The sequence below is a fragment of the Sitodiplosis mosellana genome, unplaced genomic scaffold (assembly GCF_009176505.1).
Source record: "Sitodiplosis mosellana isolate CC-2019 unplaced genomic scaffold, AAFC_SMos_1.0 Smas_scaffold_47, whole genome shotgun sequence".
Taxonomy (NCBI): domain Eukaryota; kingdom Metazoa; phylum Arthropoda; class Insecta; order Diptera; family Cecidomyiidae; genus Sitodiplosis; species Sitodiplosis mosellana.
In genome coordinates, this window is record NW_022595289.1 from 3,114,995 (window position 1) to 3,126,255 (window position 11,261).

Below are 11,261 nucleotides of genomic sequence, written 5' to 3' on the forward strand. Positions count from 1 at the left end.
AAATTGACAGTTGATTTTTCGCGCCAAGCTACCGAAACATGTCATGCGGCAACACTTTCTCATTCGTTTTTCGATTCGAATCGATTTTCAGGCCTTTTTGTTTGTTTTGACAGATCAAAGGTTTTTTTTTCTATACAAAAATATAGGATCGAAGTGACACACTGCACCATTTTTGTTTATGAATACAACGCACTATAAAGTAAAAACATATTGTTGATTTGTGTTTGCCGTAGGCATTCAAAATGACCACGGAAACTGATTTTAGTGTGAATAAATTATGGAATTCGTTTTATTCTGATGTCGTTGTCTTGTCCATATCAGTTGTGATATTGCTTTTTTCATGTATTGTCAGTGTCCATATCAGGTGATTGTCAATGCATACCCATCGTTTTTACTCTCATTTTCGATTTGGAATACACAAATTAACGAAATTGAATCATTTATTTTTTCAGTATTTTCTTTGGCTTAGTTATAAGTTTTTCGTTTGCGGCTGGATGTGCGGCAGTTATTGTTGCGTTACAGCATAAATCGAGCATATCGTATGGCTTCCAAAAAGTTCAAAAGTACCTTGGCTTAAAACAGGAACCGAAGAGCAAGCCCATTGACTGTGATATCTGTGGCATCATCAAATGCAATCGCCATTTAACGGCTCCAGACCGAGAACCATGGCGCAGATTATTTATTACGCGTGAATTGGATGATGCGGTTTCTAGTGTATGTATTGATGAGAACGTTTGCTATTTACGTATAATGACTAAATTAAATCGTTTTCTGTGCTCACAGTTCTACACAAAAATACTGAACGCATTTGTGGAAAGTTGGTTTTCTCTTCTATCGAAAAACGAAGATTTCGTTACAGGTAATGCTTTCTACCGTTAAATTAAGTAATGCTTTTGCCCACTTCAGTGGTGCATTTGGCCATTAATTCACATACAATCCCGTCCGAATCGGATGAAATTCGGGTATCATCCAACTGTACGCTACACTCGAATCACATCCATTTGTGACGGTAATAATGTGTGTGAAAACTGACTGACTGACTGAGAATTATATATGTACAACAGATTTGATCGTTTTCATCTTTGAATCAATTGAGAAATCAGAACCGTTGTGCAACATTTTCAATTGTAAATGTCACTTGAAATCTTCAAACTATTCATTAGCTCTAGAAATATGCACGATATAATAATCATTTTCAGTATAAAAAACTGTCGAAGCAAAAACATTTTGCTTCTCTTTGGAGATTTCCCTTTCTGTCTCCAATTCGTAAAACAGCAGTTTTGACGCAGCAACCGTCACGCCGTGCAAATGTGGTGTTCAAAGGATAAAACATTGACGTTGAACGATTCGTTTTGCAAATGTCACTCAGCACAGCGGCTCATTGGTGTAGGAACATTGACAAGAAATTGACGCACATTTTTGTGAGTGAACATTCAACGAAAGAAGGCAATTTTTTTTGCGAAATAGTTGCTTCAATTGCGAAACCAAAACCCTTTTACAGGTATGTACGGTTAAGAATAGAGTTTTTGCACAAATTAAATTGTGGATTATTTTGGAAATTGTTGTGAAATTGTTGTTTCGTCATACCGGTTCACATTTTCATGTAATGACATGTTCAAAACGGGAAAAATCGCAATATTCTAGACCGATTGCATTGATTGACGCGAATAAAACAATATAAATTAATTCGATCACAACAAGTTTTCCAATTTTTTTTTGTTACCAATTACAATTAATGGATTGTGGTTTTATTTTTTCCAAAGATTATTTCGCAATTTTGAGGCGAGATCTGCATTGAGACAGAGAGACAGAGAGCAAACGAAGCCTGATCTATTCAAATCGTTTGGATTCATACGAAGTGGACTTATTGTGACCGAGGTGAGTTTAGTGAACGTAGAAAATTGCAACAAATTAGCGTAAAATCATGTTTTTGCGTGTGGTGTACATGTTTCGACATGATTTATGGCGACGGACTGATGAATATCATCACATTGTTATCGTATTCGTTTGAAGCGATCAATCAGTGCATTGTTTTCGATTTCCGTAGCGTTAGCTAATTTCACAATCGCTTGCAACAAACATTTTATTCGTTCTACAATTTATTTTCTCTCGTTTAGATCCATCGCGATGGCGAGGCGTAAGCGGCACAATAAGACGTTTGGTAAGCCAAGGGAGAACAAAGTCCAGATGAAAAAGCACTCAATTGTGAAGAAAAAACGTGTCAATCGGAAAGAAGATCCAGAAAAACAGTCGACAGAAAATGGCACAATCGAAATCGGCGCGATCAAATTGGCATTTAATTCGATAATTAATCCGAAGTTAACAGAAACAGAAAGAGGATTTCTGATCCATAAGTTCTTCGAGAAATGTTTGAATGCTACGAAAGTCATGCATCTTGCATCGATGTTAATGCTCTACACAATTAACGAAGCATTTGATGATGGCAATTTTGACTTCTTCGTGAATCAAAACGGAGCAAATTTGATAACGGACTGTTTCAACTGTGTCACATCGAACAACATCAACGATCCACTCACAGCCCAAATGCCAGACGCATTTCTCGCGATGGTGACACAAGGTAGCCCCAACTTTGAATGGCCACGCCGCCATCAAATGACCCGTCAAGTTTATGCTCTCAAGGACCAGTATGTGGCCAATGTGAAGACAAACTTGGAGACGCACTGTTGGGTGAGATTGACCCACTTTCTACGTGTAAAGTGCCATGAATTCAATCACAAAGGAAGCCCACTTGACGTTATTTATAATGCATCATACTTGCCTTTCGATGACATTGACATTCGAAATACGATAAAAAATTTGATGTGCAATGAAGATTGGACATATGATGATGATGAAAGTCGAAAGTGGAAGATGGATATACTGTTTAAGGAAGGGTCTCAGCTTTGTGGACCATCATTCGTAAAATACTTCACAATGTACGAATACATTCAAAAGGACTGGTTCGAGTCTTTGTGGATGTGGATAGGCATGCAACGAATTGTAGAGAAATTTTTGATCGATACGGCTCACCTTCGTCAACAGTGGAAAGCATACGATCGTGATCCAGTGAACAATCGAGAGCCGTCGGTACCGAAGATACCAAAAGTGAAGAATTTCGCCGCAATTCCACTCAGTGATACAAAACTGAAGCACATACCATTCGACCATAATGATTTGATTGATATCATTGGCCAGTTGAGAAATGAACGGGGATGGGATATCCGTGCTGATTATCGTACATACTACAAGCAAGGCGAGAACAAAGACGAGGCATGGGGAATTGTGTTCGATATGGACAAAATCAGACAGCTCAGAACCGGTTCGAAGGAGTTTTACCACAAAATTCAAACCAACAGTAGTGCCGTGTCGGTGTTGTTTAGCAGACCCAAACGCAAAGGAGCCGGCGTGACTCTGTCTGAAATCAAAGCAAAGTACGAAAAGCCAGTCAGCAAAGGCGGTTACAAGTATGAGTCAGGAATTGATCCCGGCCAGAAAACAAAAATGGCCTGCGTGCGTCGGACTCTCGCTACTGGAATTGAAGTAAGTTGAAATATCATATGAAAATTAACATAGATTTGCATTGTTGTTGTTCATTTCACAGACCAACATCAAATTATCGAGTATTCAATATCACTGGGGTGCGCGACAAGGAATGCGCGACAAACAGGCCACGAAAATGACCAGAAAGTACGTGCACAAAGAACAGCGCGACTTGAAAAGCTATCCGATCACATCCGTATCGCCGCGAGGATCACAATGGAAATCATTCATTAAGCACAAAATCAAAATGCTGACAGATTCATTGGCTACATACGCCAGAAGAAAATACGCACAGCTATCGTTGCACAAGTACATCGAGTCTAATCGCGAAATGGATTTGATGGCTAAACACATAACAAACAATGAGACAGGAGTTGTATTCCTTGGTGATGCGGCGTTCCCATCAAATTCGAAAATCGGTGTGAAAAGAACAAAACGATCACCGGATCAGCGAAAATTCATAGTTAGCCTAAAAAAGAACGGCAAAACGGATGTTGTGCTTACACCAGAGCCGTATACATCACAAACCTGTGCCAATTGCTTGCGGCGATTTCCGAGAAGCACAAAAAGTGACCGATTCAAAGTGTGCAAAGATTGTCGCCCACACAAGGATGTGAGACTCCCACCGGTTATTGTGACTGATCGAAGCAGACGGCGCAAGCAACGTGATCGAAAACAAAATGCCAGCCAAAAGCCAACAGCAAATGTAACTAGAGCCGAAAAAGCTGAGAAGCACCGGGAAAAGCGTCGAAGTGAGCGCGAAAGCCACAATCCAGAGCAATTGGATACCGAAGAGGCAGTGAGACGGTACAATCGACGCATACGACGGCGTGAACTACGTCAACGACGTCGAGTTGCAGGCCATCGCAGCCGTAAAGTAACCAAACAGCCGGAAGCGGAATCCGATTTGCCAGGTTTTGTGAAAATTGGTGACACAAGTATTTGCAAGATTCGTGTCAAAAATCGTAAGGCCAAACCACAATTATGGCAGCGAATACATTACGATGCAACTGATAAAGGAATTGGGTTATTGGGGTCAAAGAAAATAGCCTTACAGAAAAACTGGCACTCAAGCCCAATGAATGATCAGAACGCTTTTACTGCTACTTGGCATCGTGACATCTGTGCGGCGAAGTGCATCTTGTACAGAGGTATGTGATCTACACAATACAATCACATTCATGTTTTATTGTATTTCAATTTCGAGTTCAATTCGTTCATTCTAGGCCGTTGTATGGTTTTCGACTTGAATGTGCACGAATCATTTGTGTTACCACCAGAAAGGATTTGGCCAAAATGTCGAGATGACCAATCGAGTCGGCCAATCAAATGCTGTCGATGAAAAGTAGAGCGTAGATCAAGAGAATAAAATAAAACATTAACGATTAGTTATTATCAAAGCTTGATTTTTGTGGCTTTGTACATTAAAATGTGTGTGCAAATACACGATGTAATACGGGTTAAACCCGTAGGTAAGTTGTTGTATGTAAGATTTTCTCAGTCAGTTGGTCAATTTCAATATCCACACCAATATTTACCAAAGTCATAAATGGACCTAGTTCAAGTGAAGCGTACAGTTGGATGATACTCGAGGTGGGTCCATTTATGACCTTGTTTCACACGTGATTTGTTATTTTGTTATCATAATCGTTTTTATATCCTTCTAATTGATTTGTTTTTACCGTTTTTTTCTACTTCCATTGTGACGTTAAAAATGACTGAAACAACACACAAATGCGGGCCTTAATTCGACCGTTTACATACGCTTGGTAATGGATGTATTTGCGTTAACAATTGTTTCTTGGGTACAGCTTTAAGGCACATTCTCCGAGAAGCAACTTGTCGCCTAATTCTTAAAATTAAAGATGTAAGTATTGAGAAAGACATAAAACCTAGGGCCGAATTGAATGATAATCGATTCAATTTGTTCTTCAATTCCAGTTGGACATTCCGAAAATAATAAGCAACAAGCTGTTGCCATGCGCCTTAAACCACCATGAAATTGTTCAAAAAATGTTGAAAAATGGTGTTCCACTTGATAAATTGGCTGATTCGTTCTATGCCAATGAATATCAAATTCACCCCGCTGTTCGCAGCCGTCAATCGGAGTTGGATTACCTGCGAGCTGTTGCCCGATGCTTGCTGCCTCGATGCGTGTCCATCAATCAGAACCTCGATAGTAAAGTGTTTTTCAGTTTGGGTCGTGAGTTGTTGGCTTGTTGGGTGCTTCTGCCGGTCATGGATGTACTGTGCTCTCCAAACTGGCTCAATGCCATGATCATCGAAGCCACCGAAAAACGCACTTTATCCTCATCGAAATTAGTCGAATCCAAGGGCGAAAAAGTGATGTTCTTGGGAAAATTCATCGATAAAACTATTGGAGGCGGCCTAGTAAACAAAGGAGATAATGAGCATCCATCAAATGAAGGAACAGATTTCCTCACCGATCAGCATCAGCTCTATATGTTTATGCAGTTCTTAAAGCGAGAGGGAGCCGTTGATATTCTTCGTTTCTATTTAGACGTGGACAATTTAAATGCCGAATTGATGGACCCCAAAATCACAACTGACCCAGCAAAACTGTCTTCACTGCAACAACAATCGGAAACACTACTAAAAGCATACCAAGCCATGATGGAGCGAGACTTCAAGCAGCCAGTAGCAACGCTTGCCGAAGCTCAAGAGGATGTGAAAAACAGTTTGAAGAGCAAATGGCAACGAGCATTCCACCAAACTCCAGAATACTTCAAAATGGTTTACGGCAGCCGTGAAATATCGGACTCGGGCGAATCTAAGTTAGTATCTATGATTTTTTCTTTGTTCATTTCCAAGGTGTTTATATTTTTATTGACTTTTCTTCAGAGCATCCGACGTGCAATCGGGAACGCCAGTGTCTCGTTTTAGCTCCAAGCTGAAGGGAGCTATACGCGGTGCAATCGACGGCGCACCTCTTGAAGCCACCGAAGTTCCCACCGTTTGGGATGCGTTTACCGATGAACCACAGGTATTTTACCTTCACTTTTTTCTAATTGACAGAAATCAATCATTCTTTGTCATTTGTCATAGGCAAATAGTTCAAATCTGGGTGGCAATTCAACAATATACACGATGGCGAATAAACTGAGGAAGGAACGGGGCCAAAATTTGGACACATTCATTTGCACGTTTATGCAGTCAATCGAACAGAGTACAGACGTTGGTGAAGATGTGATTGAAATGAAGGAAATCAAACCAACGGACGTGAAACCACATCCGCCCGGACATAGTCTGGTTTTCGGTGATTTGTTCGGAATAAAATCGTATGGAGTCAAACAACCAAACAAAGAAGCACTGGCCGAACAAATGCAATGGCTTCAAGGACCATCGGAGTGTTTGATTTATATCTGTGAGTTATTTTTCCACAAGACATCCATAGTTTGCTACGTTTTCCTTCAGTTTTAACAGACCTTTTTTACATTTACTAAATATCTCATCTCATTGCAGTGGTCAACATTTTGAATGTAAGCCGTTTTATCATCCGCTTGATTCTGGGTCTCATCAACATATCAAAATCAACAGTTGATGCTCTGTTATGCAAAGGCATAGATAAACTGTTGCATATAGCCCTTTATGAGCCCCGGCTAACACTCTTAGTTCGGACAGTCGATGCGCGATTATTCGGTGACGAAAAGAAGCCAGAGCCAAGTTTTACGGAATTACTCGAACATCAACGACAAGCCAGAAATCGTCTTTCAAAAATCTCTCCAAATTTTGCCAGCGTTGCAGACACATTGCAGTCGCCGACACTTAACAAACAGCTTATGTATTCCTTATTTGATATGATAGTTGGAGAAATATATCCCGAGCTGGATAACATGGCCAAAGTGTAAAAAAAAGTTACCAATACCCAAATAAACTATATATATATATGAAATTTACATTTTCATTGTACATTTGTAATCGTATGAATCTCAAATAAATCATTTTATTGTCGTAATTTGTTTTTTTTTTCTCATGTCCATTCAAAACGCACCAACGACTATTTGCACCGGAATGCAGCAACAACACGAAAACTGAAAAGTGTTGCCAGCGCCGAATTGAAGGTTTGGTATACACATAATTGGAATGTCATGCGAAATAGATGAAGAAAAAAAGAAAAACAAAATAAACACCCAAAAATAGCGTAACACTGTTGTCATTTCATTTAACTGAAAACAAAGGAACATTTTGCAAGTGAACAGCAACGAAACGGGATTTAAAGCGAAAGTGTTCGTTTTGATAGAGTTTTTTGTTTGTTAAGAGTGATAAGGGAGTCAATTTAAAAACCAAAGATACAGAATGAACACTACAAACGACTGGCAGACGTCTTGTGCAAAAATCAAACATCGCGGTGCATATTTGTTCAAACATGGAACGTGGGCAGACTGTCGATTCCTCGTTGGCTCGGAGAACAACCAACAGATTGTGTCGGGACACAAATTAATATTGGCGATGGCTAGCCCTGTTTTTGATGCCATGTTCAACGGCACATTGCCAGAGAAGAATGACCCCATACCCATTTGCGATGTTCAGCCTGAGGCATTCATTGCACTAATGGAGTGAGTGTAAAATCTTGAAAAACTTGACGACAAATTCGACGTTCAAAGTACAAATTATTCATTGGAAAACGTGTTATAATCTCATTTTTCAGATATATTTACACTGACAGAATCGAGATAACATCGATGGACAAAGCATGTGAGCTATGCTATGTTGCGAAAAAATACATGTTGCCAGTTGTTGTTCAACGATGTACTGAGTTCCTGTGGTCCGATCTTAATTCGAAAAATGTGTGCCGTGCATTTGAATTTGCCAAACTGTTTGAAGAGCCTGCTTTGGCTGAACGATGTTTACAGGTGCAAACGCATGACATTCAACATCTTATTTGAGGGAAAAATTGCTGATTTTATGGTGTTTTTCAGATCATATGTAGTCAAACCAACGATGTATTATCTTCATCGAGCTTCGAAGATGTGGAATTATCTACAGTTCTAACGATTCTTGACCAAGGTGAGCATGAAAAACGAAAAAAAAAATTAATAAATAAATAATGTTTCTTGACCAAGATTGCTTACACATCGACTCCGAAATGGATTTGTTCCTGGCATTGGTTCGATACGCTGAAAAACATGGACATGGAAAGCTTATATGTGAGTGTATTAGCGCAGTGTAGAGATTCATTTCCAAATTGTAATATACTTGAGAATACAATCGAATCGTTCGTTTTTTTTAATTTCAGCCAAGGAAGAAGCAGAGATGATTGATGTGGACGCAAATGAAGGACCATCTGATCCACAGCCAAATGCAGGGCCCACATTTCGTGATGCATTGAAGAAAATTCGCTTTCTCTTGATGACACCCAAGCAATTTGCAGAAAATGTTCCGCGGACCAATCTGTTAAGCACGACCGAATCATTTGCAATTCTTATGAATATTTCAAGCAACGACATACACCCGATGCCTGAAGGCTTCTCAACAAGCACCGAATGTAGATCGATCTCTCAAACGCCACTTCATAACAATTCAAATGCATTAAACTATTATCACGAGAATTCTTCGGATGGGCATCAGCTATTTCCGTTGCCCTCATCATCATCTCATGCGGTGTATATGCCAATTTCGAACGCCAATTTGAACAATTTTCATGTTCGCACAAGAAATGCATCCAATAAGTTTCGTGAACCGCAAGCGACGAGTCGCGATATGATCATAGATGTAACGGAAACGCGTCGATTCTATTGCGTGAGACCAATTAGAGAGCAAATTGACTACTTCAATACTAGCGTATCTGATTGCTCCCTCACGTTCACCGTCGATCGTAACATTTGCATAACTGGCATTCAAGTTTCCACTCAAGTGTTGGGCGAACAAAGTATGCAATCCGGAAATCTGCCCGAAAGATACTCGGAGCTCCTCTATGCCCACTTGTTGGATTCATACGGAACACGATTGACGTACACTCATTGCACCTCAAATGTACGCTTCGACTCATTATTGGAGATTTCATTTGACCATCCCGTTCAAATTCACCGCGATCGATTCTATAAAATCGGCGTTGCGTTCAATAAGGTTGGATGGTACCCAATGTGCACATGTGTACCCACCGTTACATGCGAGGGAGTTTGCTTCGATTTTCGTGTTGACGGACCAAACGGCGAATCATTGCGTGATGGTTTGATTCGATCCATCGTATGGAGCCCCTATGCACCACGAGGTGAACGTGACTGAGATTCATTTTACTCGGATCATTGCGCAAAAGTGCGTCGAAAGGAATGAAAATGAAAATGTATATGTACTATGACACGCACGCACGCACACACAGACTGACGCTGATGCAATGTTTGCTATTTAAAAAGGAAAATCATCAATCTCTAGTTATTTGAATTTCTCCTATAAATGTTCTTCTTGGTTTTGAATTAGCGCTAATCCACCCATCACCTGTGGGTGGTCAAAAGCCATCGCTTCATTCATTTAATTGCAATGAGAAAATCAGACACAAAAATCAAAAATTTATTTTCATTAGGTTGACTCTATTAACATTCATTTATTATCGTTTTATTCGGAAAGCAATAGTGAACAAAACTATGCGAATCTAAGCTATTGTGATAATCATAATTTGTTTGCACTTAAAATAAAAACGCTGTTTATTATGTCTAAATAACATTCTACAAATGATTTTGTATTCGGGTGAATTTTGTCATTATTTTCCAGATTTCTGTGCCATTGCCATGGCATTTTCATTGGCCAAAATTTGGAATTCCTGGAACCGTTGAGATATCCGTTGGTTCATCTTCAAGTATTTTTCCATACAATTCAGTGCACACAGGTCCTGTTTAGGAAGAGAGTAATCAGATGAGAGAGAGAGAGAGAGTCAGTCAGTCAGTCATACTTGGAAATGATGAATTTTGGTACTCGGTACCAAACGTATTGGTACTGAAATGAGCGTTTTACCTCAGCCTTCTTGACATCTCTGGATGTGAAGTCACTGACACAATCCATGAAGCAAATCTCGGACAATTTATTGTACGACTGAAGAAAATCAGAAAACTGAAAACGATACAAATCCAAAGGATAACATGAAAATCAAAGAAGTGAGGTTAGGATTGAAATCATGTATTTATTTGAAGCTACACAAAAAACCTACAGTTTTCAGTTGATCTTTGTCCAAAGACTCTAATGGAATGCCAGCTCCAGCCATCTTCAAATGAAATTAATGATTGTTATTCACCAAAGAGCACGAATCAAGGCCAATCGAATTTATTGACTTACCGCGATTGAATTGAATGAAAATATTCTGACTGAAAAGCATATGAATTGACATACAAACGTCAATAAGATAGTAAGGTAGTGTTGCCGCAATCAAAGCGAAATTCATATTTATCAGTTGATTCGAAAATGAAATTCGAATCCAAAATTATATTTTCAATTGTTTGGTTTTTCAATTAATTTATACTTTATTTCATTTCAATTTACAAATGTTTAATCAACTAATGTTTTCGGTTAGCAGCTAATGCCTAAAACTCTTAGTTTATATAAAAGATGAATTATAAAATAGTTTTAATTTTGTGTATTCATTTTTTTGTTTGTATTTTTTTGATCATTTTATGTTCCATAAAAATGAATTCTGTATAGAACATGGGTTTTGGTTTGATTTGTGATCATTTTTGTTGTTGTTGTCGATTTGATGTAAACAAATAAATAAA

General features: G+C 39.0%; 4 protein-coding genes across 7 annotated transcripts; 3 read left to right on the forward strand and 1 right to left on the reverse strand.

The window, feature by feature from the left end:
* Nucleotides 1-87: 87 nt before the first annotated feature.
* On the forward strand, nt 88-7,516 carry LOC129570086 (sorting nexin-14-like). Of its 2 annotated transcripts, XM_055449491.1 has the most exons (8): nt 88-364; nt 453-714; nt 784-859; nt 5,352-5,407; nt 5,482-6,335; nt 6,403-6,544; nt 6,607-6,925; nt 7,024-7,516. In XM_055449491.1, the coding sequence occupies exons 1-8, from the start codon at nt 243-245 to the stop codon at nt 7,407-7,409; spliced, it is 2,217 nt and encodes a 738-aa protein (XP_055305466.1). In that variant the 5' UTR covers nt 88-242; the 3' UTR covers nt 7,410-7,516. The 2 variants fall into 2 exon arrangements, with proteins under 2 accessions (XP_055305466.1, XP_055305467.1); XM_055449492.1 differs by lacking the exons at nt 88-364; nt 453-714; nt 784-859 and adding an exon at nt 4,896-5,012.
* Nucleotides 929-4,940, forward strand: LOC129570085 (uncharacterized). Of its 2 annotated transcripts, XM_055449490.1 has the most exons (6): nt 929-1,501; nt 1,764-1,878; nt 2,118-3,540; nt 3,602-3,693; nt 3,751-4,691; nt 4,767-4,940. In XM_055449490.1, the coding sequence occupies exons 3-6, from the start codon at nt 2,128-2,130 to the stop codon at nt 4,880-4,882; spliced, it is 2,562 nt and encodes an 853-aa protein (XP_055305465.1). In that variant the 5' UTR covers nt 929-1,501; nt 1,764-1,878; nt 2,118-2,127; the 3' UTR covers nt 4,883-4,940. The 2 variants fall into 2 exon arrangements, with proteins under 2 accessions (XP_055305465.1, XP_055305464.1); XM_055449489.1 differs by having other exon boundaries at nt 932-1,501; nt 3,602-4,691.
* A 102-nt stretch (nt 7,517-7,618) lies between the features above and the next one.
* Nucleotides 7,619-10,216, forward strand: LOC129570087 (uncharacterized). Its single transcript, XM_055449493.1, has 5 exons — nt 7,619-8,117; nt 8,210-8,414; nt 8,481-8,568; nt 8,625-8,708; nt 8,798-10,216. Exons 1-5 carry the CDS (start codon nt 7,858-7,860, stop codon nt 9,784-9,786), a joined length of 1,626 nt encoding a protein of 541 aa, XP_055305468.1. The 5' UTR covers nt 7,619-7,857; the 3' UTR covers nt 9,787-10,216.
* Nucleotides 10,098-10,899, reverse strand: LOC129570090 (mitochondrial import inner membrane translocase subunit Tim9). Of its 2 annotated transcripts, XM_055449496.1 has the most exons (4): nt 10,828-10,899; nt 10,703-10,756; nt 10,510-10,605; nt 10,098-10,387 (listed from the first exon to the last, which is right to left on the reverse strand). In XM_055449496.1, exons 2-4 carry the CDS (start codon nt 10,754-10,756, stop codon nt 10,259-10,261), a joined length of 279 nt encoding a protein of 92 aa, XP_055305471.1. In that variant the 5' UTR covers nt 10,828-10,899; the 3' UTR covers nt 10,098-10,258. The 2 variants fall into 2 exon arrangements, with proteins under 2 accessions (XP_055305471.1, XP_055305470.1); XM_055449495.1 differs by having other exon boundaries at nt 10,703-10,860.
* Nucleotides 10,900-11,261: the final 362 nt, after the last annotated feature.

Bases quoted from the DNA above. Each gene is read 5' to 3' on its own strand.
- LOC129570090 (XM_055449496.1), bottom strand. From the start codon at position 10,756: ATGGCTGGAGCTGGCATTCCATTAGAGTCTTTGGACAAAGATCAACTG. The intron at 10,606-10,702 runs GTAGGTTTTTTG...TATCGTTTTCAG, and splicing joins ACAAAGATCAACTGAAAACT to TTTTCTGATTTTCTTCAGTC. The intron at 10,388-10,509 runs GTAAAACGCTCA...CTTCCTAAACAG, and splicing joins GAGATGTCAAGAAGGCTGAG to GACCTGTGTGCACTGAATTG.
- LOC129570085 (XM_055449489.1), top strand. From the start codon at position 2,128: ATGGCGAGGCGTAAGCGGCACAATAAGACGTTTGGTAAGCCAAGGGAG. The intron at 3,541-3,601 runs GTAAGTTGAAAT...TTCATTTCACAG, and splicing joins CTCTCGCTACTGGAATTGAA to ACCAACATCAAATTATCGAG. The intron at 4,692-4,766 runs GTATGTGATCTA...CGTTCATTCTAG, and splicing joins GAAGTGCATCTTGTACAGAG to GCCGTTGTATGGTTTTCGAC.
- LOC129570087 (XM_055449493.1), top strand. From the start codon at position 7,858: ATGAACACTACAAACGACTGGCAGACGTCTTGTGCAAAAATCAAACAT. The intron at 8,118-8,209 runs GTGAGTGTAAAA...CTCATTTTTCAG, and splicing joins GCATTCATTGCACTAATGGA to ATATATTTACACTGACAGAA. The intron at 8,569-8,624 runs GTGAGCATGAAA...TTCTTGACCAAG, and splicing joins TCTAACGATTCTTGACCAAG to ATTGCTTACACATCGACTCC.
- LOC129570086 (XM_055449491.1), top strand. From the start codon at position 243: ATGACCACGGAAACTGATTTTAGTGTGAATAAATTATGGAATTCGTTT. The intron at 715-783 runs GTATGTATTGAT...CTGTGCTCACAG, and splicing joins TGGATGATGCGGTTTCTAGT to TTCTACACAAAAATACTGAA. The intron at 6,336-6,402 runs GTTAGTATCTAT...ACTTTTCTTCAG, and splicing joins TCGGACTCGGGCGAATCTAA to AGCATCCGACGTGCAATCGG.